Source organism: Pecten maximus, chromosome 6 (assembly GCF_902652985.1).
Source record: "Pecten maximus chromosome 6, xPecMax1.1, whole genome shotgun sequence".
In the NCBI taxonomy this organism is placed as follows: Eukaryota; Metazoa; Mollusca; class Bivalvia; order Pectinida; family Pectinidae; genus Pecten; species Pecten maximus.
In genome coordinates, this window is record NC_047020.1 from 29,723,317 (window position 1) to 29,747,190 (window position 23,874).

At 36.7% G+C, this 23,874-nt stretch overlaps 1 protein-coding gene across 1 annotated transcript in view; it reads right to left on the bottom strand.

Annotated features, from left to right (window-relative positions):
* Nucleotides 1-7,995: 7,995 nt before the first annotated feature.
* LOC117329498 (E3 ubiquitin-protein ligase MYCBP2-like) overlaps nucleotides 7,996-23,874 on the bottom strand; it is a 68,430-nt gene continuing 52,551 nt past the window's right edge. Inside the window, exons 71-89 of the mRNA XM_033887459.1 lie at nucleotides 23,279-23,412; nucleotides 22,924-22,989; nucleotides 21,810-22,049; nucleotides 21,246-21,404; nucleotides 20,810-20,910; nucleotides 20,115-20,265; nucleotides 18,892-19,178; nucleotides 18,465-18,552; nucleotides 17,827-17,946; nucleotides 17,353-17,460; nucleotides 16,788-16,916; nucleotides 14,487-14,613; nucleotides 14,002-14,111; nucleotides 13,400-13,591; nucleotides 12,902-13,009; nucleotides 11,516-11,725; nucleotides 11,231-11,338; nucleotides 10,581-10,746; nucleotides 7,996-10,303 (exon numbers count right to left, since the gene is read on the bottom strand). Of these exons, the coding sequence (XP_033743350.1) occupies nucleotides 10,188-10,303; nucleotides 10,581-10,746; nucleotides 11,231-11,338; nucleotides 11,516-11,725; nucleotides 12,902-13,009; nucleotides 13,400-13,591; nucleotides 14,002-14,111; nucleotides 14,487-14,613; nucleotides 16,788-16,916; nucleotides 17,353-17,460; nucleotides 17,827-17,946; nucleotides 18,465-18,552; nucleotides 18,892-19,178; nucleotides 20,115-20,265; nucleotides 20,810-20,910; nucleotides 21,246-21,404; nucleotides 21,810-22,049; nucleotides 22,924-22,989; nucleotides 23,279-23,412 (2,720 nt within the window). The 3' untranslated portion in view covers nucleotides 7,996-10,187. The remainder of the gene's footprint in view (nucleotides 10,304-10,580; nucleotides 10,747-11,230; nucleotides 11,339-11,515; nucleotides 11,726-12,901; nucleotides 13,010-13,399; nucleotides 13,592-14,001; nucleotides 14,112-14,486; nucleotides 14,614-16,787; nucleotides 16,917-17,352; nucleotides 17,461-17,826; nucleotides 17,947-18,464; nucleotides 18,553-18,891; nucleotides 19,179-20,114; nucleotides 20,266-20,809; nucleotides 20,911-21,245; nucleotides 21,405-21,809; nucleotides 22,050-22,923; nucleotides 22,990-23,278; nucleotides 23,413-23,874) is intronic.

Genomic DNA, 23,874 nt, shown 5'->3' on the forward strand with positions numbered 1-23,874 from the left:
GGTGAGCAATATTGGCCCCATGGGCCTCTTGTTTTAGAATGTTACCAAGAAGATTGAATTTTGATTGTTTAATTGTTGAAAAGTTGTCATTGAGATTGGTGTATGATACCTGATAGGTTGTGTAATGTGGAAATTTATGTGAGGGGGAAATTTATGCTAATTATGCGGAGTCCTTTTGATTGCGAAAATTTCTCCCAACGGATATCAATTTGTGAAATCTCAAACTACAAATGGGTGGATCGATCGCGAAAATTAACCCCACGTGTATAGTTAACATATTGAAATTGCGAAATTAACCCCCGATAATAACAAAGAAATAAATTGCAGTACATGATAACAATTATTCGTTTATCTAAATAAACAATATTGTGGAAGGTTACAGATCAAAGCAATATTCATGTGTAAAATTATCTTTGCCATACAGACACACAGTCGTACACATTAGATTCTACAGCATAATATGCTATGAAAACGATACATACATTATAAGAATATAAATGTATATATTGTACTCACATTATTTCTCTTAAAATCCGTTTATATTGTTCTACAAATTCAAAAATATGAACAGCTCGGGGAAAATTTGATCGACTGTACGCATGCTGATTTTGTATATAAGGTGAAGGCCGCGGTCAGTGTTTTATCGGCTGCAAGATTATGCATTGCCACGATGTTTTGTACAGAATATAAACATCCCGCATATTATTGTTACTATTTTCAACGTGTATTCAGAATTTAGGCATAGATAAATAAATCAATGACAGACAAGTACCTATTTTTTACTGTCCATTTTTTGGGTGGAAGATATGTATTCTAAGTTATGTACACCCTAACGTTTTACTTTACCTGTATAAACAATGGGATGATGTGCTACTGACAGCCAGAAACTAACAATAGGCTCTAGTAACACCGTTACGGTTGATCGGGCACACTCAGTCAATCAAGCCGATGTCAGCAAATTTTACCTGAGAAAGAATGGGGAAAAAAAAAATGGAAATTTTGGTATAGTTTAGAAGGGAGGGACCACAAAATATATTCGACACAACCGCAGTATTCGATTCAATAGTGTTCGAATCATCCTTGTTTAATTTACTAAGATAAAGAAGGGAAAAAATCAGGACGGAACTAAACATTGGACTCATCCGATGCATTTGATTCAAGCGTGTTCGTCACAAGTGAGTTTTACTGTAAATCATTTTCAGATGGAGTATGAGTCCTCAAATTTGATTATAATAATTATTGTACCTTTACACTTATTGTACCTTTACATGTATACAGCTGCCCAGACATGTACGCCTCACTACCTTTTTAAAATTTTCTGTAACACAGTTTGTTAATAAGCTTTATATTTATCAAAAAATAAAATAAATAAAAAATACAGTGTAAATGAAATGAAAAAAATTTATATGATTATGTATATTTGACTTAATATGAAAATACATTAATTTTTCATTACTTTTTTCTTCTTTTCAGTGATTTGGTTTTTATAAATTTTCTCCAAAATTTAAACTTAAATTTGAAGATAACAATTATATCTTTTGATTATGAAAATACATTTTCATTATTCCTCTTCTTTTTGGTGATTCGGTTTTTATACATTTTCTCCAAAATTAAAACTTAAATGAAGATAACAATTATATCTTTTGATTATATTTCTAGCCTCGGAAATTGTGAACAACCTGTTAAATACAGGATTTACAAATTATAATAACTGACGTTAGCCAGTATGTTTACAGAGAACCATTACTGGTTGTTAATGTACATGTTTTGTGTGTGTATACCGAGCGGTGATCATGATACTTAGTTGGCATTTATAATTACTACACTGTTATAAATTGACACATTAATATGGGAAATATGACTTGTAATTACTTGTTTGTTACTGAAATGTTATTGACAAATGTGTCATTTACTATACTTGTTTGTTACTGAAATGTTATTGACAAATGTGTCATTTACTATACTTGTTTGTTACTGTGACTTGTAATTACATTTACTATACTTGTTTGTTACTGAAATGTTGTTGTGTTCTGAAAAGGTTATATGTCATATTTGTGATTTCAGTGCCCTTAAGGTTGGTGTGAACAGAGTTGTGTGAAATTATTAGCTTTGTTTCAAGCAATAAAAATCAGTCTGAGAAAATACTCATCATCATGACAAGAAAATTAACCTGTATATCTTAGATATTGAGATAAATTTTAATTGATAACCAGTTGTATACTATGGCATATTTAGGATATGAATGTTTGTAGATTAGATACCAGTGCTCACTTTAAAAAAACTAGCCTAGAGTGATGGTATTCAGTTTATTTTCGGCCAGATATAACTTACTGCCAATTTCAGTTATTTTTTATATACAGTCAAACCTGTCTATAGCGACCGTCCAAGGGGAGGCAGAAAAACGGTCACTATAGACAGGTTGCCTTTATAGACAGGTCAAAATTATTGCACCAACCAATTTACTTAAACCTGCCATAAAAAATTGTCATTGAACAGGGCATTCAGAAGACCAGTCAGAAGTTAAATAAATGCATAAACTTTATAAATCTGAAGGGTTTAATATTTAATGATTTGTGGACCCAAACACAAAATATAACTCAAAATGGTCTTATGGATAATTTTTGTTAAATATTATGTTCTGAAATAATGCTATATGTATCTATCAAATTATCTCCCTTTCTTTCATAAATAAAGAAAAAGAATACACAATAATTAATAAATTAATTATATTTGTGTTACTACTAATTATTTTTTGTTATAGTCTTACTTCTTAAAACCAAAATATTTTTTTTCTGACCCAAATTGAAATCCGGATATTTGTGTCAGTTTACGACTTTTTAATAGTATTGACTAATTAAAGATGGCGGCAGTACAAACGCTAGTACCGACAGCTACGATTAAGAAAGGCATTATTGGCTTTCATGTGAGTAAATCTTGTTGACAGATATGACCAGTGTTTGTTATTGAAGTGATGTATCCTAGTTGTAATCACAAAATTAACTGACCGTGTCAAATGAAGCCACCTGTGCACAGTTGTAATGTAATACCAACACGCATGGTGACCCGACTCCTCTCTTACCGTGCCCCAGGCCAGGGCAGCTACAGTAATTATAGGCTAACAGGTGGTAGGGGTCTTTTGTTTATATACTCAGGCCAGGGTTGTGGAGGTCCTTTGTTTGTATAATCAAGCCGGGGTCGATGTGTCTGAATTTTCCGGGGATTTTATGAGGGATGACTGCCGAGAGCAGAAGATGGCCGACAGAAATCGGTCGCTATAGAAAACAAATTAGCGACCGCCGTTCCGAAATCATCGGTCGTTAGCCACATTAGACAGGTAGTCGCTATACAGAGGGTCGTTATATAGTAAAATATCACGGGGAATCTTAAAACCGGTCGTTATAGACAGGCAGTCGTTATATACAGGGGGTCGTTAGAGCAGGTTTGACTGTACATGTATGTATTTAAAAAAAAAAAAAAAAAACATTTTCTGAAAATGTTAAAAATTTAATAATATTGCCATATAGTAAAAATGTCGAAATAAAACTAGAAAATTAAATAGATATGCCACACAGACAGTGGTCATGACAATAGTATACAGCCACACAGATAGTGGTCATGACAGTAGTATACAGCCACACAGACAGTGGTCATGACAGTAGTATACCGCAACACAGACAGTGGTCATGACAGCAGTATACAGCCACACAGACAGTGGTCATGACAGTAGTATACCGCAACACAGACAGTGGTCATGACAGCAGTATACAGCCACACAGACAGTGGTCATGACAGCAGTATACAGCCACACAGACAGTGGTCATGACAGCAGTATACAGCCACACAGACAGTGGTCATGACAGTAGTATACAGCCACACAGACAGTGGTCATGACAGTAGTATACCGCAACACAGACAGTGGTCATGACAGCAGTATACAGCCACACAGACAGTGGTCATGACAGCAGTATACCGCAACACAGACAGTGGTCATGACAGTAGTATACCGCAACACAGACAGTGGTCATGACAGCAGTATACAGCCACACAGACAGTGGTCATGACAGCAGTATACAGCCACACAGACAGTGGTCATGACAGCAGTATACAGCCACACAGACAGTGGTCATGACAGTAGTATACAGCCACACAGACAGTAGTCATGACAGCAGTTTACAGCCACACAGACAGTGGTCATGACAGCAGTATACAGCCACACAGACAGTGGTCATGACATCAGTATACAGCCACACAGACAGTGGTCATGACAGCAGTATACAGCCACACAGACAGTGGTCATAACAGCAGTTTACAGCCACACAGACAGTGGTCATGACAGCAGTATACAGCCACACAGACAGTGGTCATGACAGCAGTCTACAGCCACACAGACGGTGGTCATGACAGCAGTCTACAGCCACACAGACAGTGGTCATGACAGCAGTATACAGCCACACAGACAGTGGTCATGACAGCAGTATACAGCCACACAGACAGTGGTCATGACAGCAGTCTACAGCCACACAGACGGTGGTCATGACAGCAGTCTACAGCCACACAGACAGTGGTCATGACAGCAGTATACAGCCACACAGACAGTGGTCATGACAGCAGTATACAGCCACACAGACAGTGGTCATGACAGCAGTTTACAGCCACACAGACAGTAGTCATGACAGCAGTTTACAGCCACACAGACAGTGGTCATGACAGCAGTATACAGCCGCACAGACAGTGGTCATGACAGCAGTATACAGCCACAGACAGTAGTCATGACAGCAGTATACAGCCACACAGACAGTGGTCATGACATCAGTATACAGCCACACAGACAGTGGTCATGACAGCAGTTTACAGCCACACAGACAGTGGTCATGACAGCAGTATACAGCCACACAGACAGTGGTCATGACAGCAGTATACAGCCACACAGACAGTGGTCATGACAGCAGTATACAGCCACACAGACAGTGGCCATGACAGCAGTATACAGCCACACAGACAGTGGTCATGACAGCAGTTTACAGCCACACAGACAGTAGTCATGACAGCAGTATACAGCCACACAGACAGTAGTCATGACAGCAGTATACAGCCACACAGACAGTGGTCATGACAGCAGTTTACAGCCACACAGACAGCGGTTTTGACTGTAGTATACAGCCACACAGACAGTAATCATGCCAGCAGTATACAGCCACACAGACAGTGCTTTTGACTGTAGTATATTTCACATCTTCTCAGAAGTTGAATTTTCAAGTTATATCAGTATCAACATGGTTCTTGGGCCCTCCCTTGTCTGCTTTCAAGTTAAAAAGAGCCCCTCATCTCATTTATTTTTCCTGGTTGAATAAGAGAAAAAAATCCTCATTATTCTTTGCGAGAAGAATTTGGAAAAAAAATAGCATCAAACCTTTCTCCTTAAATATTCATTACATTCAACCATGAAATTAGAACATCTGTTCATTAATGTAAAAACAAAGACAAAGAAACAAGATTAATAATTGTTTCCCTCATTAGAAAAAAAAAAAACATACTCTCATCTGTTGTTTTACCAATATTTCATGATGGTGATCACCTTTTTAGAAAAAAATGGCCTGAGAACCAAGTAATTAGCTTTATTAGGTGTAAGTTATCTGTATTACAATGACCAATTCATTTTATTCCATATAATGCTTATGATTTGATCTTATTGTACTGCATTTTTAGCTCACCTGGACCGAAGGTCCGGTGAGCTTATGCCATGGTGCGGCGTCCGTCGTCCTTCCGTCAACATTTGCTTCAAATCGCTACTAGTCAAAAAGTTCTTATTGGATTTTGACCAAATTTGGTCATAAACATCCTTGGCGGAAGGGGATCAGATTTTGCATAAATTGTGACTCTGACCCCCAAGGGGCCTGAGGGGCGGGGCCCAATAGGGGAAATTGAGGCAATTCCTTTAAATCGCTACTAGTTATAAAGTTATGAATGGATTTGAACCCAATTTGGTCAGAAACATTCTTGGGGGAAGGGGAACAGATTTTGCATAAATGGTGACTCTGACCCCCAAGGGGCCAAAGGGGCGGGGCCTAATGGGGATATAGAGGTAATTCCTTCAAATCGCTACTAGTCATCAAGTTATGAATGGATTTGAACCCAATTTAGTAAGAAACATCCTTTGGGGAAGGGGAACAGATTTTGCATAAATGGTGACTCTGACCTCCAAGGGGCCAAAGGGGCGGGGCCTAATGGGGATATAGAGGTAATTCCTTCAAATCGCAACTAGTCATAAAGTTATGAATGGATTTGAACCCAATTTGGTCAGAAACATTCTTGTGGGAAGGGGAACAGATTTTGCATAAATGATGACTCTGACCCCCAAGGGACCAAAGGGGCGGGGCCTAATGGGGAAATAGAGGTTATTCCATTAAATCGCTACTAGTCATAAAGTTATGAAAGGATTTGAACCCAATTTGGTCCGAAACATCATTTGGGGAAGGGGAACAGATTTTGCATAAATGGTGACTCTGACCCCCAAGGGGCCAAAGGGGTGGGGCCTAATGGGGAAATAGAGGTAATTCCTTTAAATCACTAATAGTCATAAAGTTATAAATTGATTTGAACCCAATTTAGTAAGAAACATCCTTTGGGGAAGGGGAACAGATTTTGCATAAATGGTGACTCTGACCCCCAAGGGGTCAAAGGGGCGGGGCCTAATGGGGAAATAGAGGTAATTCCTTCAAATTGCTACTAGTCATAAAGTTATGAATGGATTTGAACCCAATTTGGTCAGAAACATTCTTGTGGGAAGGGGAACAGATTTTGCATAAATGATGACTCTGACCCCCGAGGGGCCAAAGGGGCGGGGCCCCATGGGGAAATAGAGGTAATTCCTTTAAATCGCTACTAGTCGTAAAGTTATAAATGCATGTTGTAAACTCAGAGAGTCTGGACTTCATTATTTCTTTAAAGCAGTTGGGATCCCCACACTATAACCATATATAGCATTCTTTGAGGTTAACAAACAAAATGAATTGAACATGAATATTATTTTGACATTTGGTCAAATCCAACCAGGTGAGCGATACAGGCCCCATGGGCCTCTTGTTGTAGCATACTTTTATTTTTATATATATCTTTACTTACCATACTTTGTACAGGACCTCTTGTCTCACAGCATTAGAATGAGAGAATATTAATAAAATGTGGATTTAACCTCAATTTGTTCTGAAAAATCACTTGGCCAAACGAAATTTGGTGTTGTATACATATAAAGTATCTCACCAGGGGTGGGTTGGAGGGATGGGGATGAAATACAGAAATAAGGCCAATTAGAACCTTTATAATTAATATGTCTAGCAACAATGGGGCTTAATGTTGTGTAAACAGAAGTACCAATGAAGAAATCTTTTAAATAAAGCACAACCCTAGAATTTTAGCAAATGTTCTCAAAAGATGGTGATCAATTCGTTCCTGGATTGTCTTTTGATTGGTCATATGTGTTACAAACCTATGACTAACAGAGTCAATCCGAGTCCATTAGACAAAAACATCAGTACGGTATTAGTTTACGGTATAGTAGTATGCTTTCTGTTTATCATCTTGGGATGTAACTCGGCATGCACAGGCCTAGGGTTGGTACGCATTGTATTTTTTGATGTTTAAGAATTGTTGACTGAGCAGATTTGAAGGCAATTAAATAAAGACTAACCTATCAGGAATTATGAAGACAAGGTTTACTTTATAAATCTTTACAAACAAAGAGGCTTCTTAAACATCACTCACCTTGATATTTAACATTATTGTGACCTTAAAAATGTCACCAAGGTACTTGAAGCTACAGAATAAGATTGATATGCTAGTCTACTTTGTTTTGTCCAGCAAATCACAAGGTATCTAATAACATGCAGACCAATAACAGATGTAAGGTGATCTGAACACCCTACCATCTGATAACTGCATTTTAAGTTGACACATATTTTCAAAGTTATCTAAAAAACAAAAAACTAATGCTACATGTAGATGTTTTAAAATTTTATTGGCCTGAAAAAGAGCCAAATATATCACAGTTACATATACCAATGGGTCGGAGGGAGGAATGCCTTATGTAAAACTACCCACAGTTAACCTCCCATTACACATGCATCATGGCCTCACATCAAAGCAGCAAACTCCCAGTATCAAAATTACAAGCAATAATATACATTTAAAATTTAAAATTTCCATATCAACTTTTTTTAAATTGGATCAAACATATAATAGCACTAAAATTTTATGAAGCTTTGGTTAATTTCAAGTGTCCTGCAGCAGATAGCTTATTATGTGGTACATTTGGGAGGTTTAAAATGTCTTAGACAATCGGATCATTAAACAGCATTTTAAACAATTGTCTACACACATATTCACTCTTGATTAAGATTATAATTTGATATGAAATAAAACACTGACTACAAAGAGAAAGTACATGTCCTGGATGTCCAGCCATTCAACCTCGCATCAAGATAAATTACATTCATATATAGTTCAGATAATATTTCGAATCATACCATCCAGTAATTATACCAAGCAGTGTAGACACTTCTAAATATTGCCATTGTCACTGAACTTTCACTAGACATCGCCATTGTCATTAAATTTCACTAGACATCATCATTGTAATTAAACTTCCACTAGACATCATTGTCATTAAACTTCCACTTAACATCATCGTCATCATTAAACTTTCACTAGACATCATCATTGTCATTAAATTTCCACTAGACATCATCATCATCATCAAACTTCCACTAGACATCATCATTGTCATTAAACTTCCACTTAACATTATCATCGTCATTAAACTTCCACTAGACATCATCATTGTCATCAAACTTCCACTAGACATCATCATCGTCATCATCATCATCAAACTTCCACTAGACGTCATTGTCATCAAACTTCCACTTAACATCATCATTGTCATTAAACTTCCACTAGACATCATTGTCACTGAACTTTCACTAGACATCATCATCGTCATCAAACTTCCATAATTGTCATCAAACTTCCACTCTTATACACTACCAGGCATTCTAACCTCTAGATTACAGGTATCACTCGGGACAAATCTTAATTACATAAATATGTACATGTACCCCTAAAAAAACTGAAAATAAAATCTACTTTAAAAGGAAAGAAACCATTATATTTTGATAATATATTCATATTGAATTAGAACCTAACTGACAACCAAATCATACTTGACAGCCATTTTCTGGTATAACCAATATCTGATTTCTGGTTACACAACACCTTCCTTAAAGGTTAGAGTTACCTTATCGCCATACATTTATCTATAATAATTTGTATCTCTGTACCTTTTGTCTGTGTCAATTACTTCTTAAAAAAATTCTGCACATTCTTAGTGTATAAGTCACTTGAATATCATCACTGAGGTGATGTATGGAAAGAAATTGTAACAAATTATCAAGTGTCCTGATTTAATTGAGAAACATAATTAGATACAAAATATCACAATAACGCTATGTATCCCTATATCGAACATGGTCACTAAATATACATTCATACCTGTCCAAAAGAAAATCTCATCTGAAAGATATTTTTGAAATGTTAATCTAACTCAGAACCCAAGAGGACACATTCAATCAATATACATGGTATAAAGCAGACTTTTAATACAGTATATGTATACAGAAACAACAGCGTCTGAAGAATTTGATCGGAACCATTAAAATTATTGTTTCTTAGTTCTACTTATACAGTAAATAAGTAATACAAGAGAGAGAGAGAGAGGTACCAGCTGAATTATTCCACTGATGACAATAACAAGTAGATATAAGTAATGTGTAACAACAGGTTTTAACTTAGTGGTGGTACTCCATAACAATATTTAAATTCATGTGTTTCTACATTAACAAGTCATTTCATTTGTGTTACCATGGACAACAAGTGTACCAGTATAATATTCAGTACGTATAGCTTAAGTAACAGATTTAAACAAAACATGATTTGACACATAGATGACCGATGAGCACTTTAGAAGTGCTACAGTACTGACACAGATAAATACACAGTATAAACACAGTATTCACACAAACCATTGTCAATAACGTAAAACTCCTTTTATAGTGGAGCTTAATTTGTTCCTAAAGATCACACTGTTTTGTAGACCAAAGGTAAAATCATGATTAACTCTGCCACTGTAGCCGAAACTAAAATGTATGAGCATTTCTACACACTCCACATCCAAGGGCAAACTCCTCCCCTGTGGGTGGGTGCTGGACGTGCAGCGGACATTCGTCTCCTTCAAGCTGTTTCCCTCGAGGACCTGTAAGTACAATAATATTGACAAGTTTACTTATTAATTGATGACTTTCCATTTTATCCATTCTACAGGTAGTATCTCAAACAAAGCTTTTTTGCTAAAATCAGTTTCTGCACACACTGCATTATTTTCAACGATACGTATTGTGGGTCAGCCAATTCATCATAGCTTTGTCCGATTTAATTTGAGCGTGCTAATTTGGAAATACAATGATAGTCCTTTATCTAACTTAGCCTCCTAATACTGTACAACAACTGGACAAGGAGTAGACGGACATTACCTGCTGGACAGTGAGGAAGCTCTGTCTTGGGCAAGTTGGTGACACGCTGGAAGTCATCGTGGCAGATATTACAGAAGTGAGTTGTCCCGAAGCAGAAGAAGACGGCAACAGAGCAGCAGTAGCGACACTTGTATTCCAGGAAGTCCGTTCCATGTTTAGGACACATCTGGAAATCAATATCAAACACATCTATAGATTCTTATGTAAGTTTTCAGGAATGTACTCTACTTAACACTGGTTATAAAATATCCAGGGAGCAAAATTTTAAAGTTTTCATGTAAAAAAATAGATGTTTACCGGTAAATCAAATTGAAATTTAAAATCAAAACTTATTTTTGAATTTCATCTTTTTTTTATTTAAAAATGCCTGTGAAGGCACGGATATCTAATATAATAATAATGCAATATTTCTAAAAATATCAGACAAGCAGTACTATGTTTGCACTGTACACTAGACAGTCAGTAAAATGATAGCCTAGGCTAAAGATTACTCGTTTGGATTAAGTTCATCAACAGGTGTATCAATTATATGTTTGAAAATGTCATATATATTTTTTTTGTATAAATCATTTTATATTTAGTATTTACAAACAATATAATCCTGAATGTCCCTGACAGTAACCGTAATCTGTTTAGAAGTTGACTATTACCTGGGCGCGAGAAACATCAGAACAGCCCCCACACACCAATTCCTGTGGATCGTAGTCCTCGGCAACACCAGCCTGTTCATCACATCGCGCCTCACCACCATAGTAGGCCTGTATTAGAGCACAACACTTCCACTTAATAACGTTTCAACATAATGATGAAAAAGGATTACAAATATAAATCACTAAGAACTATAATTTATTTATGAATATATACAATTAGTTACTGTAGCAGATCCTTGTGACCCTTAAGCAGCAAACTTGACTACTGTCCTAAATTGTACACACCTTTTTACACTTGTAGCAGACATAGTAAGCATATCTCTCCATGGCGAATCCTGCCGGATCCTGGTAGAACCGAGCTCCAGGTGTGGTGATGGCCTCAGCCTTATGTAGCCCCTCATACTCCAGCCTCATCATGGCCTTCCTCTTTACGTCACTGTACAGATCTCGTATTGGCTTCAGTAGCTCACGCAACACCGGCTGTTCTATTGTACTCTGTACATATAAAGAATGGTATTTTATATCAATCAGTATTCTCACTGACAAAAGAATTTTAAATTATAAACAACTTAGTCATTAAGATCTGCTGCCAAGGCAGCCCCATCACAGACATGATATTTTGCTGAGGTAATTGGATGTTTTGACTGAGGTAATAGTTGATATAAAGGATGGAAGACGTTAGAGCCATAAGTGCTCAGTCCACTCAATAAGTGTGTATACAGTTTTATGAAGTTATATCACAGTAAGCCGTTTTGGAGATAGGTTCCGGAAAGACTGGAATCCGTGAATTTGGCTACTTATATATATGTTTCTATCATGGTAACCAGAGAAATATCCAAACTAGAAACTCCTCCATAGCAGAAGAAACTTCGTGTGTTAGACCGATGGATTAATGTGTGTAGAAAGTATTGTGGAGTTATAATTATCTTAAATGGATTTGGAGATATACTGCTCCATAGCAAGAGAAACTACTACTAACACGACTTGATTGATGTGTACAAAGTTTTGTGACATTATCTTGAATGGTTTGGGAAATATACTCTGGCAACCCCAGCAGACTGACGAAAGGACAAACAGATGGACAGAGTCTAATATATATCCCCACCAACCTTAAGGGAGAGGGATAATGGTTTAGCAATGTAACAAGCAGATGACACTGTGGTCCTAACTTACACCGTGTAACATATACTATCGGTGCAAAAGTTGTAGCCTGAAAGGTTTTCATTGCATTCAAAAATCATGTAGCAGTTGTTACTTGCAATTTTTTACATGCAGAAAAAAACATGATGGGCATGACTTTGTATTTTTGGCAGAACATCGACAGAGCGTGTTCCATGTTCATTCAGTAACCCCAGCCTAATTGTTAAACCCTGAAGAATTTTATAAAGTCACAAACACAGTACATGTATTTTATATTTCTCTTGATTTTGAGATGTTTCTCAGAAACATAAGAATGAGTGGAATGATGAATACCGATAACACTTAGAATAGTACTCATTAAAAAAACATCTCAAATGTAGGGGTCTAAATTGGGAAGAATCAATAGCTGGATGTTATTCAAAGTTTGAGGAAAGATATCAGATATCAGAAACTTAATTCTAGGTTATTATCATGATAAACTTTGTTTACTGTACAAAAATAGTGAAACTAAATTTTGGTACATCATTTTACCTTGCATATAGGACAAAGTGAAAATCCAAAGGTGATACGTGGGCCCACCCAACGCTTCTCCAGGATGTTTTTAGTACAGTGCAGATGAAACAGGTGGTTGCACTTCAGCTGTGAACAAACATCAGATACATGTGTATGAAAAAACATCAGATACATGTAACACATACCAAAATTCAATTACATTTATTTTTAAATTTCAATAGACTACATGGACACGTACCTTTAGTTAGATTTCACATCACATTTTATATTTTATTCAGTTTTTAAACACTGCTCAGTAACAAATCAAAATTCTTAATTTTGGCATCAATTAATTAGTTTCAATAATTTTTATTAATATTCAAAATTAATATTCTTTATCGTCAGCCCCCTATAACTAACATTACAAATATGTAACTGGTGACCTAAGCGAACCTCATAAACACATTACCTACACAACAAAAGGACACATATTTTATGAGACATCACCAAGATGCCATGTAAGTTTGTTTCTGATACCTTGATTGCAGGTGCAGCAGCAAGAGCCTCAGTGAAGCAGATCATACACATGTCATCAGCATCCTGCTTGAGTGACTCTTGGTTGTCTGAGCGACATCGATGGAGACAGGGAAGACAAGGGTCCTCATTCTTAATGCCTCCGCAAGCATGTCCGCATGGCAGCACCTTTGTACAGGCGTTCTGTGCATGCTCCTGTCAAACACCAGAAAGTTATACAGATGTAAACCTGTGGGGTACTTTCATGACCTGTTTTGTCTCAACTTGTATTTATATAATTATAAACTACAAAATATTTCTTTACAATATACAGTTCTTCCTTGAATATAACTTTTAAGTGTTGACACTATTTAAGTTCAAACTGAAACCATTTCCTTATGACCTATACTGTAGTCACATTGGAAAAAGTATCACTGTTACAATAGGAAATGAAAAGCAAATTAATCATTTCAAAATTACCCAGGTAATAGCATTTTTATTGTGCAATTATTTTAAAACAGTTTTTTCCTTCATTATATCTAAAAAGATTCACACATTAAATACATAGAAAAACTATTTCCAGTTTAAATTTTCTTCAAATCAGATAAAAGTTGTCAGTGTCCTACCTGACACTCAGCATCAGCACAAACATTACCAATTGCCAACAACCCTGTGTTATTACTGGTACCACAGAACCGACAAGTCCCCGGGCCTGCACCACTGGACGAAGTACGACCTGCAACAACACAAACATCTTAATTGTCTCCATAATATGGACAAAGCACACTCATTACTACAACTTTCCTCACTACAATTATATTTGTTCGGTTTATCACCCACTGTGAACAGCCAGGGTCATTTTGAGGTGGGCTCTCCTTGTCGCAGCTGGTGGCTACCTCACTGAAAAACATACAGGAGGTCCATTGCATGCCATCTAGAGCAATTAGGATACAGTGTCCTAGCCAAAGACACAGCCATGACAGGACAGACTAGTCCATTTCTCAGCTTTCAGAGAAACACAAAACTACATGTCACATGTATTCACATGCCACCATGGTACATTTGTATATTATGAGTCTTTAAGGTGATGGGACATGAGTAAGATACTTACCTTCCCTAAACTCTACCATAGCCTTCAGGGTTTTGGAGTCGGCCAGGGACATGACCCAGAACAGTTTGGTACGACCACATCCCTCATGGAGGTCAACCTTGATGGCTTCCTCCTCTTCCTTAAATACCTGAGAGGAGGTAATTAAAGGTGAGATAACAAGTTAGGGAGAGTGAAACTTCTTAAATCAATTTTGAAAGTTATATCTAATCTCCTGCTTCCATTGCAATGAGCTAATTAAAATCAAAGAACTTAAAACTTTTTAGTCAAGATTTTAATTTTGGCTCCCAAAAATATGAGTTTAAGACATGTCAGAAATTTGAAAAAGACAATTCATCAACAGGACCTTGATGTTAAACACTTTCTGAAAAACACAACAACAAAAAAAATCAAAAAAAATCAGCTTTCTAAAACAGCTACTGACTGAGAAATGGATCTGGCTGAGTCTAGGGCACTGCTCTTTGTCTACCTGTAGTCTAAACATTGAACATTAGGGTGTACAGGTTAGTCTACACTTGAATGTATATCAAGTTGGAAGATCTGCATATTAGAAGATAAACTGTTTAGCTTTACCTACTGAGAGTGATTCAGAGTGATCAGTAATTTTAAAGGTTACTGTACAAACAGGCATTGTATTGATTTAACCCAACCCCTACATATATTTGTATGTACTTCTTGACCCTAAGGTTGTGTTACCATACAGTACAGTCCTGATATCTAAATAAATGACCAGTTAATTAAAGTTCATTTAATTTAGTCAGAAATTATTATGATACCACTCAGAAGCTCTTCTGACTATTATACAGTAAACATTTCACTTATCATTTGTAAGAAACAATTTTATGTACGAAACAGTAATATATGAATAATATTTTTAAGAAACAATTTTATGTACGAAACAGTAATATATGAATAATATTTTAATAGACTAGTGCACTAATTTGTAAAATTACTCTTACACTAAGTTAACACACATATCATGATATGATAACATTTTAAGTGTTACACAAAGTACAGAGCATATCAACATATATCTGATTCTATGTGACTATAGATAACACATTCTGCATGAGAGTCTAAAAAGCAGAGTGATGTAAACAGGTAAACTTTAATCTCCTTGTGGCCAGGGTTTTTGACTTCCTGATAGAAGATGATAAACTATTCTGTAAATAAGTGTCTGCAACCTTTATGAAGCATCAGTTACCATCAGCATGTTTGCTGGTAGAGCTTTAACTGTGCTTCTAATTTTTCTTATTGTTTTTTTTTCCATATCAAAACTATAAACAAATCTGGAATAAATTTCCTTATTGTATCATACAGACTAGCTCAAATACACATTACTACATGCTTACAAATTCATGCAAATCCAAGTTTAAGGCTGGACGAGAAAAGGCGGTGGCAAAAGTTTTAATGAAGCATTTTATAACATTAAAACAGGGTCAAAACATCAACAGAAATCATGTGACGTGTGGTTCCTAGATTTTGGTATAATAGTCAAGATAATGTACTTAGGTTTACCTACGGGACTATACTACCAACAGGAGAGTTTGTAAATGATCTCGAACCTACCAGCTGGTCAGACAGGTTATTCCTAATAAATTACTGCATAAAAAATGAACCTGATATGAATACAACTATTTTGAATCTACATCGTTTGTTTACATGCACTGTTTAATTACTATGATGGTCTCTGGTTTGATTTTGTATTCCAGGTTTTTCTGACAAGTCTACAAAGCTATTGTAAGGCGTAATGTTGCTTGGGGTTAGAGGTTATTAGGTTAATAGTTCACACAGGATGAAAGGTCACGTAATCAGGTTTAAGTGTATATTAAGTACAGACCTGGCGGTCTGACCAAGAAGACATGGACTCTGAATTGGTCCAGGTCTGCAACAAGACATTTACAGCACATGTACCTCGAATCAAGTATTCACTATTCCCTTTTACAGTGGTCCTTGTATAGACTACATTCATTTGAAAACTACATATTTTTATGTTGTTCTTGGTTAAGATTTGAAGATGCCAAGGTGTGAAATAGCATGTGTTCTCTAATTTATGAGCATATTCCAATGAGAAAATCACAATAAAAAATCCAAAAAAAATCAGAATTCAACCAGTACATAGATACATCATAAAATTCTCGAATGAGCTGAAATCAGTTTAGTGTTTTAACAAGCCAGATTGAGTATACCAAGTCTTTTGTTTTAAAATAAAACAGATGAACTGTAGCTATTAGTTTTTGCAGATTTAGCTCGCCCATCTAATTTTAAACACAGAATTTACCAATAGATGATAGCGAAGTTTACCTGGCGTTGATGTGTGCGTTTTTTGCGTGGGAGATGAAGGAAGCGGTCACACTCTGCACATAAGTTTCCACACTCATTACACAGGATGATGGCTTGGGTCTCGCCGTCGTCGTGGTTATCACAGGTAGGCTGACAAATTAACAAGAAGATAAGTAGAATATAAAGTCTAAATGATCATTTGAAAATAAGTGATGGATTTTGAGTCAAAAACTGAATGGGCAAGAAAATTATGATAATAAGGAAAGTGATTATTATATTTAAGTTTCTGTTATCAAGTCATCTTTACATATTTTGAAATTTCTAATCGCATGGTAACCATTAACTATATGTAGACCCACTTGATCCAGACAAGCTCCATACAAAATGAAGTAAAAAGTCTTAAGTCATTTTGAGGTAGAAGACTTATAAGTAACATCTGGGGATGACAGATTATGTGCCAAGGCTACTTTGTACAAGGTATTACACTAATTTGATAAAACCAAACATATTTACAGGTAGTGTGTACAAAGACAACAATTCTTAATCCAAAACTTTTTTTTTGCTTCTGATTCTACAGTAAACTTACCCTAGGCTGTCCATGCTGGCCATTTGGGCTGCTGACCCATTGACCTGAGGTCAATCTTTCTACATGGTCTTGGTCCAAAACACAAAGAGAGGCCAGGGCTAGCCACAACTGTAGGAAACAAATGGTATCATAATACTGTGTTTGTGAAGGACTTTGATAGTCTGGATCTGTTACCAGCTAACTTCCCACAATAATGTTCACTCTAAAATGTACACTAACCCTGTGTCAGGAATTCTCCACCATCTAAATGTTCAGATTGTTGTTGGAAATGAATTCATTTGAGCACTGATTACATTTTTATTTTAGTTAATTAATAAATACTTGGTAAAAAAAAATTAAGCAACTCTTCACCATCAAAATGATTGTAAATGTTGTAAACAAATTCATAATTTTGTCATATTTTGTCCTTACAGTACAATACTTGTTACAAATTAGTTTTCTAAGTACACTAAAATGTATTATTATAATACACACTGTGGGAGTTTTGATACAGGCTTCAGGCACTCTGTGTGTCTCGTCCAGTTTTGTGAGGTTAAGGATCGCCTCAGCTATAGCTGCCTTTGTCACAGTAGCCCAACTCTCAGTCAGCTGTCCCTGTAAAATTTAATCATCAAATCATCTCGGAGACACAGTTCTAGATTTTCATAAAGAGTGCTTTGCCATTGTGCTAGATATTGTGCAAATTATTAAATTATACAAAACTGAAATCACAATAATCATCAATGAACATGAAAAATTGATCTTTAAAGTGGCTATAACTGTAAAAAGTCACTGTTGGAAAATATTACTAATCGTAACATAAGAACGTATTATGTTACCGCTCGTAAGCAGAATGATGTGCACACACGTGACGTCCTTTCAGCTTTCTCTGTGTAGCATTCTTTACAAATATCAACAGTGTTTTGAAACTCATTAACATATATTTATAGAATATTTCTTCACAGTATAGGTTCATGCAACACTACATTTAATATATTTAATGGAGAAATCATGCAGCATTTAATGAGCAGGAATTCTACACTTATATCGTAATTTTTTATGCATAAATTAAATAAATTTTCATAAAATTACAACTCGGAGAAAATGGTGAACGTTATTACTGTATAGGTTACCTTGCCCATGTCGTGAATCAGTGAGATGATGTTGTTGGCGAGGACAGCGGACATCTTACCCCTCATCCACCACCGCGGACCTGACGCTCTGAAAACACATTTCGTCAGTTCAATTACATTCGATTCATTTCATGAATAACTTTTAACATTGTTATACCTTACTTACTTGCTTACATTGTACAGGTATTTGGCTGTATGGACAAGTTTTGAGCCTCAATCATTCATTTAACAAAATTTACGAAACAAAAAAATAAGAATAATATTTAAAAAAAAAACCTTTTGATAATCATGTTGCCAGTGGCATACATTTATTGATTATAAATCACCACATAATCTTTTAATCTTAATATGTATGTTTCTGAAATTTAGTCTTTCACATCATTTATTTATTAAGTGATTTTTGTATAATAGCATATTTTGTATTTACCGTTTTGAGTTTTTGTCAGCCAAACACTCAGACAGAGACAGACTGCTGACTCCCTTCTGGGGCCCACTGACCTTCACCTTGGTTTGTACAGTTAGAGCCTTACTAATACAGGACAACAGTACATCAAGGATGTTAGGTTTCTCAGGGTGGAATGAAGCATCACCCTCATCCCGACTAGCTAGGTTAACAATGCTATACTCGGCTGGAGGGAGAGAGGTTACAGACAGGATGCTGGCCAATGTCTGTGGCTTTACATCTGGTAGAACGCGTCGCAACACTGCTATCACCTGTAAATCATACATTCAGCATAAAGGTTCAGAAAGGCAAACTCCTTCATATATACATGCGTAAAGAAAAATGTCGATACTATTTCTGTAATAACCTCTACTCTTTCACCTGACTCAGTACCTGTCCCTGTACCCTGGGAGAGCCTACTATTTCTGTAATAACCTCTACTCTTTCACCTAACTCCGTACCTGTCCCTGTACCCTGGGAGAGTCTACTATTTCTGTAATAACCTCTACTCTTTCACCTGACTCCTTACCTGTCTCTGTACCCTGGGAGAGTCTACTATTTCTGTAATAACCTCTACTCTTTCACCTGACTCGTTACCTGTCCCTGTACTCTGGGAGAGCCTACTATTTCTGTAATAACCTCTACTCTTTCACCTGACTCGTTACCTGTCTCTGTACTCTGGGAGAGTCTACTATTTCTGTAATAACCTCTACTCTTTCACCTGACTCGTACCTGTCTCTGTACCCTGGGAGAGTCTACTATTTCTGTAATAACCTCTACTCTTTCACCTGACTCCTTACCTGTCTCTGTACCCTGGGAGAGCCTACTATTTCTGTAATAACCTCTACTCTTTCACCTGACTCCTTACCTGTCTTTGTACCCTGGGAGAGCCTACTATTTCTGTAATAACCTCTACTCTTTCACCTGACTCCATACCTGTCTCTGTACCCTGGGAGAGTCTACTATTTCTGTAATAACCTCTACTCTTTCACCTGACTCCTTACCTGTCTCTGTACCCTGGGAGAGCCTACTATTTCTGTAATAACCTCTACTCTTTCACCTGACTCCGTACCTGTCTCTGTACCCTGGGAGAGCCTACTATTTCTGTAATAATCTCTACTCTTTCACCTGACTCCGTACCTATCCCTGTACCCTGGGAGAGCCTACTATTTCTGTAATAACCTCTACTCTTTCACCTGACTCCTTACCTGTCTCTGTACCCTGGGAGAGCCAGTGTGTAGTAGACTGAAGAGATCCTGTAGGAGAGGGTACTGCTGGGCCAGGTAGGCCCTCCCCACACCAGACCCACTCAGGGCTAGAACCATGGACAACAGCTCAAAACAGTAGGCATCCTGGTCACTGTTAACAGAGAATTAGCATAATTTTTATTATCACCACTCAGTATTTCAAACAGGCGATTCATCTCAGCCTCGTGGATTGTAAACCTATAATTATCGCTCTACCCTTTGAATGTCTACCAATGAAATTTGGACAATTTCTTTTTATTCAATGCATAAAACATGAATTAAGTTGAAGCCAATTTACATCATTTAAGGTATAGTTTATCCCAGGCTGTTGTGTAATTGAAACAAAGTACATTGTATTAACAAAATCTGCTCATAAAGCTGAATTTAATCACTAGACATGGTGGTTATCTTGGATGTCAAATAAAAAAGATTGATTGCTACTTTACAACTCATGATCATAGAGTGAGGAAAAACTTCAAAGTGAAAGAAGAAAAAGAGGAAACTTCTAGCATAAAAATACATAGTCTTTTATTAAACTTTGTTTAAAGAATCTTTCATGAAATATGGTTAATTACAACAAATATATATATTGTATCAAAATATATATCATATCAAAATGATTGTGGCTCTAACAAGTAGATAACTAGTTGACTGACCTGGTATCATGGATCTGCTGGTTATTGTTGAGGGACACTTCCCACTCCTCTTTAACTCGGCTGGCTTCCTTACGTATACCCTGTACTATGTGGGAACACACCTACAAACATAGACACAATCTCCTGATTTATCTCTAGGGTACAGTGGTAATCATCGTAGATGTTGGTACACAGACAATAACCATTGCTAGCATTCATAAGTAGGTAATTATTGTTTGTAAATGTCATGATCAGAAGACAATGATATTTTTAAGTATTTTGAATAGAGAATTTGTTGAATGCTGACAATACATTGACCTGATTTGGATCTTCAGATTGGAGGTTTACCAGAATGCCAGCCATCTGACTATTTGTCTACCCCTGGGTACCTGTTTCTGTAGATGGGAGGGTTTGCCACAGTTGACTGTGGCTGAACAGAATGCAGCCGTCTACTTACCTGTTTCTGTAGATGAGAGAGTTTGCCACTGCGGCTGAACAGAATGCCGACCATGTGTTCCTTGAGGTTGTGGTCCCCATCCAAACTATCACCACTGACCAGTCCACCATGGTCAACCTTCTCACATACAAACTTGTCATTGACCAGCTTCCCAAACACCTTTATGAAAATTCAAAAAGTAGCTATACATCAATTCAACAAAACACCCATACTATACATCAAGGATTCATATCTTGTACACAGGGTTTTTATTTCTTCAAAAGTGGTCAAGTGTGATCTTCAACCTTTTTAACTTAATCAATTACCACCAAAATCTAATAAAGTGTTACTGTACAGTAAAACTTGATGTTGATACTGTCAAGACATGTCTCATAAATGAGATATCTTGTGCATCATATTTTTCAATTAGACAGATGGACGGACACAATTATTGTATAGGCTCCTCAATTTGAAACATAAAACTCCTAAATAACATTATATATTATACCGGGAAAAGGTGATTTACATGAATGAAAGTGTTATCAAGTATCATGAAAACTGTACATAATTGTTGTCATAACTTGCCTGTGAGGTTAGGAGTCTAAACACTTTGAGAGTCTCCGCCTCACAGCTATCCTGTTGGAGGTCCTGGGCAGATTTCTTGGCCGGGATACTGGAATCCTCTCCCTCCAGGTCCCCTAGGACTTTGATCTGTCGGACACGGAGGCTGTGTTCGAGCCCTTTTAGCTCCAGCTTGATACAGCGGTACTGTGTCTCTGGGATGTGACAGCTGATCCAACCACTCTGACGTGCCTCAATGTCCAACTAAAATATCAGACACCTAAATGAATACTGAAACTCTGACATGGCTCGATGTCTACAGTACCTATTGCAATGGAAGCGACTATAAAAAGCTAAATGATATTGGAGACACTGTGTTAAATTTTGACACTTTGATGTGACCTAATATCTACCTGTAACAAAGACACTTTGTTAAATACTGCCACTCTGATGTGACTGAATGTCTACCTGATATCTAGAGACACTTCGTTAAATACTGACAGTGTTTGTTTGCTGGGTTTATCACCCCTTGAACAGCCAGGGTCATTCTGAGGTGGGGTCGACTCCTTGTAGTTGGTGACTACTTCACAGAACAACATACAGGAGGCCAATCGCATGCCATTAAGAGCAATTAGTTAAAATGTCTTGAATTGTCCAAGTACACAACCATGATAGTACAAACCCACCATCTCTCAGCTTCTTGAGACACACAAACGGACACGGGTACGTAGGGAGCATCAAACTTAGCTATAGCGGCCTCTTGTTGAATACTGATACTTTGATGTGACTTAATATCTACCTGTAACACTGACATTCCAATATGTCTAGTTATCCTGATAACAGGACCAGTGAGACATCTATTTAAACTGCCACTCTGATGTGACCCAGTATCTACCTGTAACAGGACCAGTGAGACATCTATTTAAACTGCCACTCTGATGTAACCCAGTATCTACCTGTAACAGGACCGGGGAGACATCTATTTAAACTGACACTCTGATGTGACCCAGTATCTACTTGTAATAGGACCGGGGAGACATCTATTTAAACTGACACTCTGATGTGACCCAGTATCGATCTACCTGTGCATGTCTCGCTTTCCAGGTATACGTTAACATGATATTAGGATTTTGTTTACCTGCTGCAGTTTTTTCAGCTCGTCTGTATTACATCCAGCACTGATTCCCATGTAGTTAACTTTACTCTGCAATTCAAAACAATTACCAAATCACAGAGTGAAAGAGAAATATCCTACAATTTCTTACAATGATTCAATATTGATAAATGGAACCTGTTTTATATAATAGTTATGTTTAAATGAATAGATTAAACTTTTATTTATTGACAACGATTGCAAAACAAGTTATATCAATTTATACTGATTGTTCCTATTGGCCAGGTTGGAAGTGTGCTTTCTGTTTTTGTCCTCAAAACAGTCCTACTAATTGTCTATGGTGACCTGACCAGACATAAAACGAGGCTAATATACCTACCCCGAGGTCACGTGTGTTGTCTATATGGACATACACTACTCTCGGTAGTGACCGGTTGTGACAGTTGACGGTTAGAGTCTTTATCTTGTTCCTATCCTCATCGCCACTCTCCCAGAATGTCTCTGTGGAGTTGTCTGTCAAAACAAACACATTTCAATTTTCACTAATCAAACCTATTTCTGCAATATACTGTGGAGATATTTAAACTCCTTTTTTATTGAAATTATAGGTTAAAACTTTATATCTATCAATTTTTATCACAAAAACATAATCCTGAAATTTGATCTTAAACGTTCTCAAAACCAGCAGCAATTAATATGCATCATATTTTTTCTTTTTTTCTTTTTCTGAATTTTGAGGCATTTTTTCATTATAAACATTTAAGTCAAAACTGAGTAGTTATATAGTTAATGTGACCTCTGACCTTCACACTTGAAATACAAGTCTTCACAGCTTCTTGCCTAAATTTCAAATCAATTTCACACACAAAGAAGTAATTAACTGTATCAGTAGGGTAATTGGGTGTAATAATAGGTGTGATAAACAAAATTAATATGAATAATTTTATTATGTATTTATCTTCATTAAAGATTGAC